The 11,575-nt window shown below is 52.8% G+C and overlaps 1 protein-coding gene across 1 annotated transcript in view; it reads right to left on the reverse strand.

The window, feature by feature from the left end:
* Positions 1-2,213: 2,213 nt before the first annotated feature.
* Positions 2,214-11,575, reverse strand: part of LOC111141522 (solute carrier family 2 member 10) — a 16,734-nt gene continuing 7,372 nt past the window's right edge. The window contains exons 2-5 of the mRNA XM_022494133.1: positions 9,695-10,954; positions 8,889-9,011; positions 6,513-6,648; positions 2,214-4,474 (exon numbers count right to left, since the gene is read on the reverse strand). Coding sequence (XP_022349841.1) covers positions 4,396-4,474; positions 6,513-6,648; positions 8,889-9,011; positions 9,695-10,954 — 1,598 coding nt within the window. The 3' untranslated portion in view covers positions 2,214-4,395. The remainder of the gene's footprint in view (positions 4,475-6,512; positions 6,649-8,888; positions 9,012-9,694; positions 10,955-11,575) is intronic.

Here is an 11,575-nt window from a genome sequence, read left to right on the forward strand (position 1 = left end):
TTCACAGTATTTTTTTTTAATTTTTTTAAAGATTTTATTTATTTATTTGACAGAGAGAGATCACAAGCAGGCAGAGAGGCAGGTAGAGAGAGAGGGGGAAGCAGGCTCCCTGCTGAGCAGAGAGCCCGATATGGGACTCCATCCCAGGACCCTGAGATCATGACCTGAGCCGAAGGCAGAGGCTTAACCCACTGAGCCACCCAGGCGCCCTGCTTTTATAGTATTTTTATGATTTCTTATTTCTGTAATTGATACTCATTTTCTATAGTCACCAACTTCACCAACAGTAGGTATTTTATAGCATTAAGTCAGATCGTGTCAATCCACTGTTCAAAATCCTCCAGTGGCCTCCCAGTCCATTTAGGAAAAATGGGGGCACCTGGCTGGCTCAGTCAGCAGAGTCTGAGACTCTTGATCTTGGGGTTGTGAGTTTGAGCCCCACATTAGGTGGAGAGTTCACTTAAAATCAGAAAGAAAGGAAGGAAGGGAGGAGGGGAGGAAGGAAGGAAAGAGGCATCTGAAATGCTTTCTATGGTCAGGAAGGTCTTCAGGATCCAACCCTTGCTGACCTCTTCCTCCTCTCTCCACCCTCCAGTCACTCCTAGAGGTCCCTCCAATATGAGAAGCTCAGTCTTACCTCAGGGCCTTTGCACATGTGAGGTCATCTGCCTGGGATGCTTGTCCCCCAGATCTTTCTTTCTTAAGATTTATTTATTTATTTTAGAGAGAGATCATGACCTAAGCCAAAACCAAGAGTCAGTTGCTTAACTGATTGAGCCATCTATCCCTCCCACCCAAAAATAAATTAATAAAATTTCCTCTTAAAATACATTTAAGTTGAAAAGCAAATCACTTTTTCTTTTTGTAAGATTTTATTTATTTATTTGTTAGAGAGAGAGAGCACACAAGCAGGGGAAATAGCAGGCAGAGAGAGAAGCAGGCTCCCTACTGGGCAAGGGACCCAACAGGGGACTCGATCCCAAGATGCTGGGATCATGACCTGAGCCAAAGGCAGATGCTTAACTGACTGTACCACCCAGGTATCCTGAAAAGCAAGTCACTTGAAAGAAAATTATTCAGTAAGGAGTCTGTGTAGTGCCATTTGGCAAACAGCAGGAAGGTACTCTGATGGGCACGCATGTGAAAAGGCTGCACATAATACTGAGGTTTTGGAAATGCTTTCCTGAAGTGATTCTAAGATTATCTGGGAGAAAGAGAACTTCCCATCACCCTCCCTGGAGATCATGGAACAGACCATGCGTCTTCTCTGGTTAGTGTTAAAGACTACTGGGCACCTAGTAGGTACCACACATTTTTAGGTTTTTTTGATGCCCCCCAATTATGTCTGGCCACCTGGTTCCTGCCATCTCCATCTTCCTCCCCCTGGGCCAGACGCTCCCGGGTGGCTGCTGGGACTGAACCATTTGTGGGCACCAATGGGCCCTGCTTGTAACTCGTGATTGATATATGTCATCTCTAAATAGTTAATAGTATCATCCCTGATACACAAATGAGCCATTACCCAGTTCCACACCTAACTGTGCCAGTTCTGTATGAGATAAGAACCCTTTCTTCCCTCCATGATGCCATCCTCTATGTTCAAGAACACCTCCTCCGACTTATTCAATTCATGCTGCTGGGCTACTCGATGTGCTTGGCATTGATTTCCAAAGCCATGACTATTTACAGAGATTAAGCTGGGGGCTTCAGGAATGCAGAGGAGAGGAATGCCTCAGAGGGAAAGTTATCAAGAGCTGAGGCACAAACGGAAGGCCATGATTCAGCCACAGGCGTATTCTGTTGAGCTTAAAAGCTATTTTTCACTTAAGAATCAACTGCTGTTATGAATAAATCAGGAAATTTTGCACCAAGGTCTGAATTTCTGGATTTTCTTGGAAATACAGATGGTCAGGCCACGATGGGCATGGCAGGTGCCAGCTGGAATTGGTCAGCTCTCCCTTTTACAGAGGGGCTGTGTTCGCCGTTTTCCACAGACCTCCCTCCTCCCTGCTGTCTTACCACGGAGCTCTAGTCACTTACATTCCCTGTCTGACCACTGAGTGTATAACCCTGACCATTCTAAGATTAGTCTAAGCATTCTCTAGGCTGACAGGAAAGGGGAACTGAGAGAGGCCTGGGGGGGGTCTTTGTAGAGACATTTGGATCTGGAGGTCCCATGAGGTCAGATAAAAGGAGTGGCGCGCTGGTAAGTGTGTATATAGATTTTATCTGTTTATTACACAAAATTTACAGATTTACAAATAATAACACTGTCGTAAATATCCTTTATACATTCTATACAGCCAACTCATTCTTGCAGATGAATTTATTTATTGCCAAATTCTTGTATCCAAAACCAACTATCACTGCAATTTTGCCATCACTTGACAAAAACAGACCAGGAATAAATGCGGGACAGCAATCCGACTCAGCAAAGGAGCCCCTCCTGTCTCGTCTCTGCAGAGCGGACGTAGTTTCGACAGGAAGGCGTGGTTGACATTAATGAGTCAGACGAAAGTAAAACAAGGAAGATGTGGGTCAGAACACCTTCATAGATGATGTGAGCCACCTGTATGTTGCTTTGGGTAATAGCATTCGAAAGTGAAAGACTATTCCCTCAATTTTTAGGGCCACTCGCCATGTCTCAGCTATAGACTTGACCGACACACGCACAAGGTTAATTTACATTATTAACATTTTATCCATCACACGCTTAAGGCTGGAACATCAAGGAAACAATAAGTCAAGCTGCCTTGTAGGGTTCTCCCATCCCCATGGTGCCACGTCACCCCCGTGGGCATGACGCCTCGTACCCAGAATCGGGAGACGCGGAGAATCTCCCCTGTGTTTCTCCTAAGGCAGACTACATGCACGTCGCCTCAAGAGCCCAAATGACAGTAAAATGTAGCAAAGTAAGGAAGTGATGAGGTTTTAGTATTTATTACTTTGGCTTTTAATATAATTTACTGAAATATTCCATCATTTAATTTAAAGTTATCTTTAAATGGCTGTTTAACAGCCAGCTGGCCAAAGTCCCGAAAATGTAAGAAGGGGCTCTCACAAGTAATGGGAGGGGCCTCTTGCACATCACTGGGTGCAAGGGAAGCATCTAGAACCAGAGGAGAGAAGTCGAGAGTCCTGTGGGTATGGAGCAGGTATGGACGACGAAGCATCGTCCCACCCTGGTTCCCCAGTCTGCTTTAGCTCTTCATTTTCCTCAGCATCTGGCACCTCACTCCTGCCAGGCCCTCCCTCTGGTGACTTCCAGCCTGAGCTTCTTGCTCAGTCTCCATCTGACTCACCTGTCAGGGGCTGACCCTGAACAATGTCCCACAGGTGGGGACCTGAGTAACACGGTGAGCAGAAACCTTGCCCCCCCACTCCCCTCCCCTGCCAGGCCCTGACTAGCTGAATAGGACCAGCTGCAGACCCTCCTGCAGGAAGACAGGGGTTAAGTACACCCCCGGGGGCCTAATCATCCCCATTCTGCAGATGCGGGAACCGAGGCTAGTGAGAACTGTTAGCAAGCCAACGTCAACAGTGGCCAGGAGACAGGCAATGCCAAAGCCGGGCTTGTTGGCCTCCAAACCCACCTCCATTCTGCAAAGCTTTCCTGCACATCCTGGAAACAGCTCCTGGAGCTGGCTTCATGCACCGTGGAAGCTCTTGGGTTTTAGTGCCCACGATTCTGGAATTCTATTTACGGCTGGCTCCCCTAATTAAAACTGACTTCACTAAAGAGATGGCCCGCCACTTAGGAGGAGGGGCTATGCTGAATACGCGCTATCTTAGCAGCACTTAGAATTCTAGCTCATTGGCAGAGGAAGTGATCTTAAGAACTCCTTGGTCCAGGTTGCCCATTGTACATATGGGGAAAACTGAGGCCTATGGTCATACAGTCATGACACCAGAGAAGCAAGGTTGGAACTCACGCATCTTCTCCCTCCACCAGTCTGAGTTGCTGGTGAATGACAAAAGCAGACTTCCCCTCACCAGAAAGTCCCAGCCAGACGGGAAAACAGAGCAGAGAATATAGTCTCCTCATCTGGATTTAGGGGTGAGGCCAGAGGAGACTTCCTTCCAGGTCTGGGATCTTAGAGGTTCTTTGAGAAAGCAACAGCCTCCATGAGATGTTGTCATTATAAGTATTGCAGAGACTCAGGGACACTGAGGCAAGAAGGCAGATCCTCAGGACCCCTCAGAGCCTGAGAGTCAAAAGGAAGACATGTGGGTTCTCAAGCTTTCTCCTCTTTCACCTGGGCCCAAAGACCTCCTCTGGAGCAGGGATGACTTACAGGACCTCTGAGAACTCGTGCTCCAGGAGCCAGGCAAGCAGGAAGCTGGAGACTATCTGCTAAAGCCATGGTTCCAGCATCTTCCAGGCAGATAGGCTCTTCAAGAGGCTGCAGAGACCTCAATGCGGGTGTACGGAATGCGGGCGGAGCTCCGCCTGGAGCCAAAGCTCAGGGCGAACCTGCCAAGCAGAGAGTAGAATGTCTCTGTCTCTGCGGCCTCTGAACTCAGGGACTCATATCTGAACCATAGGGACTGAAGTGATGCCTGCCAGACCTTAGCAAAGCCCCCTTAATTTTCTGTCTCCTCCTAAAGTCATGGCAGACTCAGCTTCCTTGCCCCACAGGTTGGCCCAGGCTCTGCCATGAGACCCCGAGTCCCCAGGTCCAGCCTGACACTCCCCTCAATTACCTCCTGCTTTCCCCCAAAGGTGGCTTCTACCTGCCTTTCTGCCTCCTTAGCGCCTCATCCCAGAGGAGGGGTTCTGGAATCTTCTCCCAAGAAAGCCAGGATGGCAGAGATTCCAGATGGCTCCTGGTATCTGTATCCCCCCTTAAGCCTAGTAACAGTACCCTTGAATTTTAGTGGAGCACAGGGCTCCCCAGATGAAAGCGCCTGTTTCTCAGCCTCCCCTGCACGTAGGTATAGCCAGGTTCTGTCCAAAGGATGCGGGTGGAAATGACAGGTGCCTTTTCCAGGCTTTGTCTCCCCTTTCTCCCTCCCCTCTTGTAGGCCCGTGGTGGCTCTCCGTCATAGGCCATGTGGGAAAGGTCATTATCAAAGAGACGGCAGAGCACCCAGAGAGGAGGAGCCTGGGACCCTGGATGACCTCTCGAAGCACAGCTGCCACCCCAGCCCTGGACCCCCCACATCGAGACTATCCTGAGCAACCAGATCTATTTCCTAACCAATAGGGTTGGGTCGCCAAGGGGCCTGCGGAGGGGTCAGCCAACACACTGGGCTGTTCCACTGGCAGAGATCCCTCTGGGGTGGAATGGAGCAGGTTAAAGGCTTTTACACTGGACCAGTTCTGCATCCCTTCAGGGGCTGGGGGGTGGGGGAGGGACTTGGCGGGCAGTGCAGGAGGCAAGTTCCAACTCCCGCTTAGAATGATTTATTTTTTCAGTCATTTAGGGCCTCCTAGGAATAGAACGGGCAGTTAGGTGCTGACGACTCCCCTTACTACAAGAAGGAACCAGGGGCATTTGCCAAGGATATGTAGGATGGTAGTGTTTTTAGGTGTCTTCTGATGTTCCTAGTCTTCTCTTATTTGAATAGCCCAAGGCCCCATGATACTAAGATTCTCAACTCCTCTCTATGATCTAAAGACCTTACATGACTGAGCTCCTACCAACTTGGCTGATCTGATCTTTTAACCCTCCTGGCCAGCCTCCCTCCCTCTGTTCCAGCCACACTGGTTTTCTTGCTGTTCTTTGCATATGCAGGAATACACTCCCAACCTCAGGGCCTTTGCACCTGCTGTTCCCCCTACCTGGAATTCTCCTCCCCCTCATCTTTACATGGCTGTCTCCTTCTCACGAACTGAAATTGCACCTTCTCAGTGAGGCCTCTCCTCTCTGGCCTCCCACTCTAATTTAGCCACAACCCCCACTGTTCCCCACTCTTACAGTCAGGCCTTCTCAACATATTTCTCTATTTCATTTTCTTCAGATACATATCACTAGCCAAATGCTCTTGTTGCTGCATTTGTTGGCTTGTTTGTTTTCTGTCCCCCTTCTCCACCAGAATGGAAGCTCCATGAGGACAAGGACCTTGCCCATCTTACCTGGCCACATTTCCCAAGATCCACACATGGCCTGGCACGTAGTAAGGACTTAATAAACACCAGCTGAATGAGCAGATTAAGCCCACAGTTCCACGTGTGTGACTTTAAAAGGCCATGGTTATACTATTTTCTCTAAGCTTCCAAGACTCTAAGATCCTGCTACTCTGACCTCATGCGATTCCGTAACTGCATGGTTTTGAAATTCCCATGAGCTGGGACTTGAAGTCCAACAAGACTCTGCTTTAGGAAGACACAACTCCAGGAAAACAGCTCCCGTACAAAGACAAGACAAAACGGACAGTGTCCAGGCAACTAACATGGTCAGGAGGAGGAGAAAAACACTCCCTTGCAAAGGGAAAGTACGCGGAGTAAACCCTGAACGGATTTGCTCAGGATATGCTGTGAGTCCTTGCTGAGCCCTGTGTCCTCTTACCTTCTCTTCTGGAACTGCTGGTCTATCTCTGCCAAGGATTGGCCTTTTGTTTCAGGGACAAATGCATAGATGAAGCCCAGGCCGAGGACAGCGGTCAGCCCGTAGAGCAGGAAGGTCCAGGACAAGCCGATGGCGCCTGGGAACAGGAGGGCGGAAGCGTCAGTAGGGGCGCAGCTTGGGCCTAATGGCTGGTTCCAGGGTGAGCAACGCCAATCAGTTCACCCAAAGCACATTCTCCACATGTTCGATGTGCAGAATTACGACAACAAGCTGTCAGATAAGCGCCTTAAAGCAAGAGCCAGACTGGCTATCCCAGAGGCAGGCAAAGGGCCAGGGCTCAGACCCGCAAACACAGATGTGGGCATCAGGACGGTATGGGAAAGACCAGTCACCCACCTCTCAGACACTCACCAGACTGAGGTCATAATCTGAAACCATGAACGGGGGAAAATGGCATTCACTTCAGCAGCAGCATAGCTACAGGACCCGCCTTGGCCAAGCCCAGCCCCGAAACTAAAACCATCCTCTGAAATTCTACAAATTTAGTTATTGGGTGAATGAAGTGACCGTCCAGGGAATGGAGTTTCAGCCCATGTAGCCTGTGTCTGACTCCCAGCTGGCTCCCAAGCCCTCGCCTCTTCTAGGAGCCTCGGGTGAGGGCCCAGGACGACCCCGGCTCCTGTGAAATCTGGCAGCCCAGGGCAGAGAAGGGCTTTGCTGAGGCAGAAGCAGAGATAACCTTTCAGAGGCATGGCCATTCTCACCTGTAGAGGTCATGGCCTCTGAGCACCCTCCCCTGACCAGGCAGGTCTCCACTTAATCCTCAAACCAGCAGGGAGAGAGCTGGACTGGGAGTGAGCGGGGCTCGGTTCTAGTGTCTCACTGCCCGGCTGGGCTTGGGAAAGACGTACTGCCTCATGTGTGAAATGGGGATGGGAAGGGTATGATACAATTCTAGTAACCCCCTCCCTCCCTCTCTCTTTCCCTCCCTCCTTCTCTCCGTCCTTCCCTTCCTCCCTCCCCTTCCTTCCTCCCTCCCTCATCTTCCTCCTTTCCTTCCCTCCTTCCCCCTCCCTCTCTCCCTCTCTTCCTCATTTACTCCACATAAAGGGGATGCTTGAAGACTGAGGCAACAGGAAGAAGCTTGGCTTCCCTAAGACGGGGTTGGGGCTGCTGGGAGACAAACACAGTGGACATGATCTTGTACCAGGCTTTCCCACAGCCCACAGCCAGCCCACGATGGGGCGGGCGCTGGGGGGCGGTGCTGTGCCTTTGAGGAGGAAATGCTTGGCTGCAGAAAATGGGAGTATAACTGAGCCCTAAGAACTGTGCCTTGGGGCTCATAGGGAAGGAGCCTCTCCCACGTTCGCTCCTTGGGCCAGGAGCATCTTAGCGATTCAGAGACCCTTTCTGGTGTTCTGGGCCGAGATAATTCCCACCGCACCCCACCATGGCTCAGATGGGGTTCGAATGCGAGGTAGGAAGAGAGAGTGTCACCCAAACTAGATATGAGATAAGAGTGTCACCCAGACTAGATATGAGATAAGAGTGTCACCCAAACTAGAAATGTCCTGCCGGCAGGTGGGCACGAGTCTGAGCCGGTTTAGAATAAAAAAGGTGGCGAAAAGGTGGCGGCCCAGTACCTCGGTCTCAGCCACATTCTCACCAGTGTGGGTAGGGACTACCGCCCACTGCGGGGCCTGGAGAATTTTACATTCTGCACAGTTTTATTTACAGAATCGTTCTGCGGCTACAAGAAGGAAATTTTCAAAAACTCCCCTGCTTTATTTAATGTGAGGGCTTTCGGGCTACAATAAAAACAATGGACGTCTGTGTGTGTGCGCATGTGCGCGTCTGTGCAAACGCGTGTGTTGTGGGAGAGGGTACCCGAGGCCCACACTCTGGCCTCCAGACTCCCCCATCCCCCCACTGGGACTTTGTCCCTTCCCCTACCACACCAATCAAAGCCGACTTCCAGACGGAGGCTCCTCCCCTCCTTCAACTTAGACTCCCAGGCTGTCAATCAAGTCGGCCCCCTCATTGATGCGGCCTGGAATTATCAGGGGTAGAAGCCTCGAGGGTCATGTCTTCCCTTGTCTTTGTCTGCCAGCCTCTGTTCCCACTTTGCTGATACTAGCACCCCACTTTTCCTTCAAGGAACCATCTCCCCCACATCTGTCCACATGGTTGGGTGAAGCTGACCCCCGCCCACCTTGACTCCAGCGGCTGGTACATGGCCCAGGCCTGGGTATCAGAATCTTGCGGCCTTGCAGCTGCAAATGGCCATGCAACCTTGCTGAGCCAACAAGAGCCCACCCAGGCCACTGTTCAGGGAATAGAAGGACCTGGACCATGGACTTAGGTCAAATGACTCACCGATGAGGTTGAGGAAGGAGAGGCTGACAAGGAGATTGGTCGCCCAGTTGAAGCTGTTGCAGAAGGCGAAGGCTCTGCCTCGGATCTCCACGGGATAGATCTCGCTGAGGACGAGCCAGGTCACTAGGACAGGAAAGGAGGGAGGACTCTTGGGCTGGGGCGGGAACCGGGGCCTGGCACCCATGGTCCAGCGGGCAGCCCCCCCAACAATGTGACTCATCAGAATCTCAGGCCCCGGGACACCCAGTCCTCCCCCGGCCTCCCCCACACCACTGCAAGAAACCTTTCCTCCTTCCCTCCCTCCCTCCCTTCTTTTTTAAGATTTTATTTATTTGACAGAGAGAGAGAGAGCACAAGCAGGAGGAGCAGCAGGCAGCCGGAGAGGAAGAAGCAGACTCCCTGCTGAGCAGAGAGCCCAACGTGGGGCTCAATGCCAGGACCCTGGGATTATGACCTGAGTAGAAAGGAGACACGTAACTGACTGAGCCACCCAGGTGCCCCCAGAACCCCTTTCGAGTAAACCCGTTGGGTGTTCTACCCAGGGGCAAACTGAAGTTTCACGAAGCCTGAAACTTAAATAATTAGGGACCCTTTATAAGAAAACAAAACAATAGCCTACAAACAGAAAATTAGGCCCGTGGAAGGAGTGCCCGCATCAGCAAGGAGCCCTAAAGCGTAAGCTTCCCTGGCATTTCGGTCAAGCCACCTCCAGTGTCCCTCTGAGACCCTGACCGACAAGGTCCCCGACCTTCCCGCTGGGTGGGGGGGGGGGGGGCTGCAGTCACTGGCAGAGAACACCCGCCTACCTGGTCCAAACCCGAAGGAGAAGGCGCTCACGAAGACCATCATGCAGACCAGCGCGGCCCAGTGCAGTGCGGCGCGCTCCGGGCCGGAGGGGGACGTGGGGGTAGCGGTGCCCGAGGCAGGCCACGGAGGGGCTGTGGGGGTCTTGATTTTCTTAGAGGCTGGCAAGCCTGGCTCCCCTGGGTTCTGGCGGGTCGTTGGTGGGGGGTGTGGAGTGACAGGCCTCTGGGGCAGGCTCGAGTCTCCAGGGAGGCCAGACGGCCCGCTGGCGTTGGGCGCGGCCAGGCAGCCTGGGCCGGAGTCCATGGGCATGGCCAAGCTCACGAGGCCGATGCCACTGACCGACAGGGCCATGAGGGCACAGCCAGCCAGTAACAGCGCCCTGCGGCCCGCTCGGTCCACCAGCCCCAGTGCCGTCAGGGTAGCCACCACCTTCACGGCGCCGAGCCCCACGGAAGCCAGCACGGCGGAGGAGGCCCCACGGAAGCCGACCGAGTGGAAGACGGTGGAGGCGTAGCATAGCACGTTGGGCTGCCCAGTTAGCTGCTGGAAGATCACCAGTCCCAGGCCCACCACGGTCCGGCCTCGCATGTTATCCCGGGCCCTGAAGAGGTCCAGAAGGGAGTAGCTCGGCCTCGCCAGCTTGGGGGCCTCACCTCCCTGGAGAGGAATGAGGTCCCTGCAGGGTGCAGCCTCAATGGTACCAGCAGGGAGACAGAAGAGGCTGAGGGACTGCAGCAGAGCAGGAGCTGCAGCCCAGCCGAACATATGCCTCCACCCCCCGGGGACACCAGCCAGGGCGTAGTTGAGTGCATAAGACAGCAGGATCCCCAGGGTGATGCCAGCCTCGTAGAGGGACACCAGCACTCCCCGCTGCCGTGGCCCCACCAGCTCCGCCACATAAATACAGCAGGCCATGGAGGAGAGGGAGATGGCAAAGCCAGCCACCAGGCGGCCCAGGACCAGCCAGGCCAGGGACCCAGCCAGGCCCAGGCTCAGGCTGCCTGCCAGGAGCACTGCGTTACTGCCGAGGATGGCTTGTTTCCTGCCATAGTGATCGATGAGGACGCCCCCCACCAGGGAGGCCAGGAGAGCCCCCAGGAGCAGGCTGCCCACCAGGAGCTCCTGCTCCAAGCAGGATAGCCCGAAGTCAAGCTGCAGGGGCAGCAGGGCGCCTGATATGACCGCCAGTTCGTAACCAAAGGTCAGGCCACCCAGCAGAGACACAGAGGCACACAGGGGCAGGAGCAGTTGGGGATGGCCTAGAAAACAAAAGCGACAGGAACAGAGTTCAGGATGGTTCCTTGCCGGAGCATCCATCCCTGAACTTCCCCTCCATCTGTCAAGCCCTCCTGTATTCATCCAGCTACCCCCTCTGTTCCCCTGTCCATTCATCTATTGATCTATCCATCTCTCATCCATCCATCCACTCCTTCCTTCATCCACCTGCCCCTCCACCCATCTACTGTCATTCATCTCTCTACCCACTGATCCATCCATCCATCCACTTCTCCCTTCATCCCTCTGTCTGTCCATCACTTCACCTGTTCACCGACCCACTCCATCCACTCATTCACTCTTCCATCTACTCCAGCATGCTTCCATGGATCCATCCATTCACCCATCATCTAGCCATCCTCTTAATTCTTCATCCATCTCCTCCATTCCTCCATCCATCTCCTTCATCCCTCCATCCCTCCATCCATCTCCTTCATCCCTCCATCCCTCTATCTATCCCTCCATCCCTCCATCCCTCCATCCATCCCTCCATCCATCTACCCATCCACTTCTTCCTTCATCCCTCCATCCCTCCCTCCATCCCTCCATCCACCTCCTTCATCCCTCTATCCCTCCATCCATTCCCTCCCTCCATCCCTCCATCC

This window comes from Enhydra lutris, unplaced genomic scaffold (assembly GCF_002288905.1).
Source record: "Enhydra lutris kenyoni isolate GAN:26980312 unplaced genomic scaffold, ASM228890v2 scaffoldscaffold6, whole genome shotgun sequence".
Lineage (NCBI taxonomy): Eukaryota > Metazoa > Chordata > Mammalia > Carnivora > Mustelidae > Enhydra > Enhydra lutris.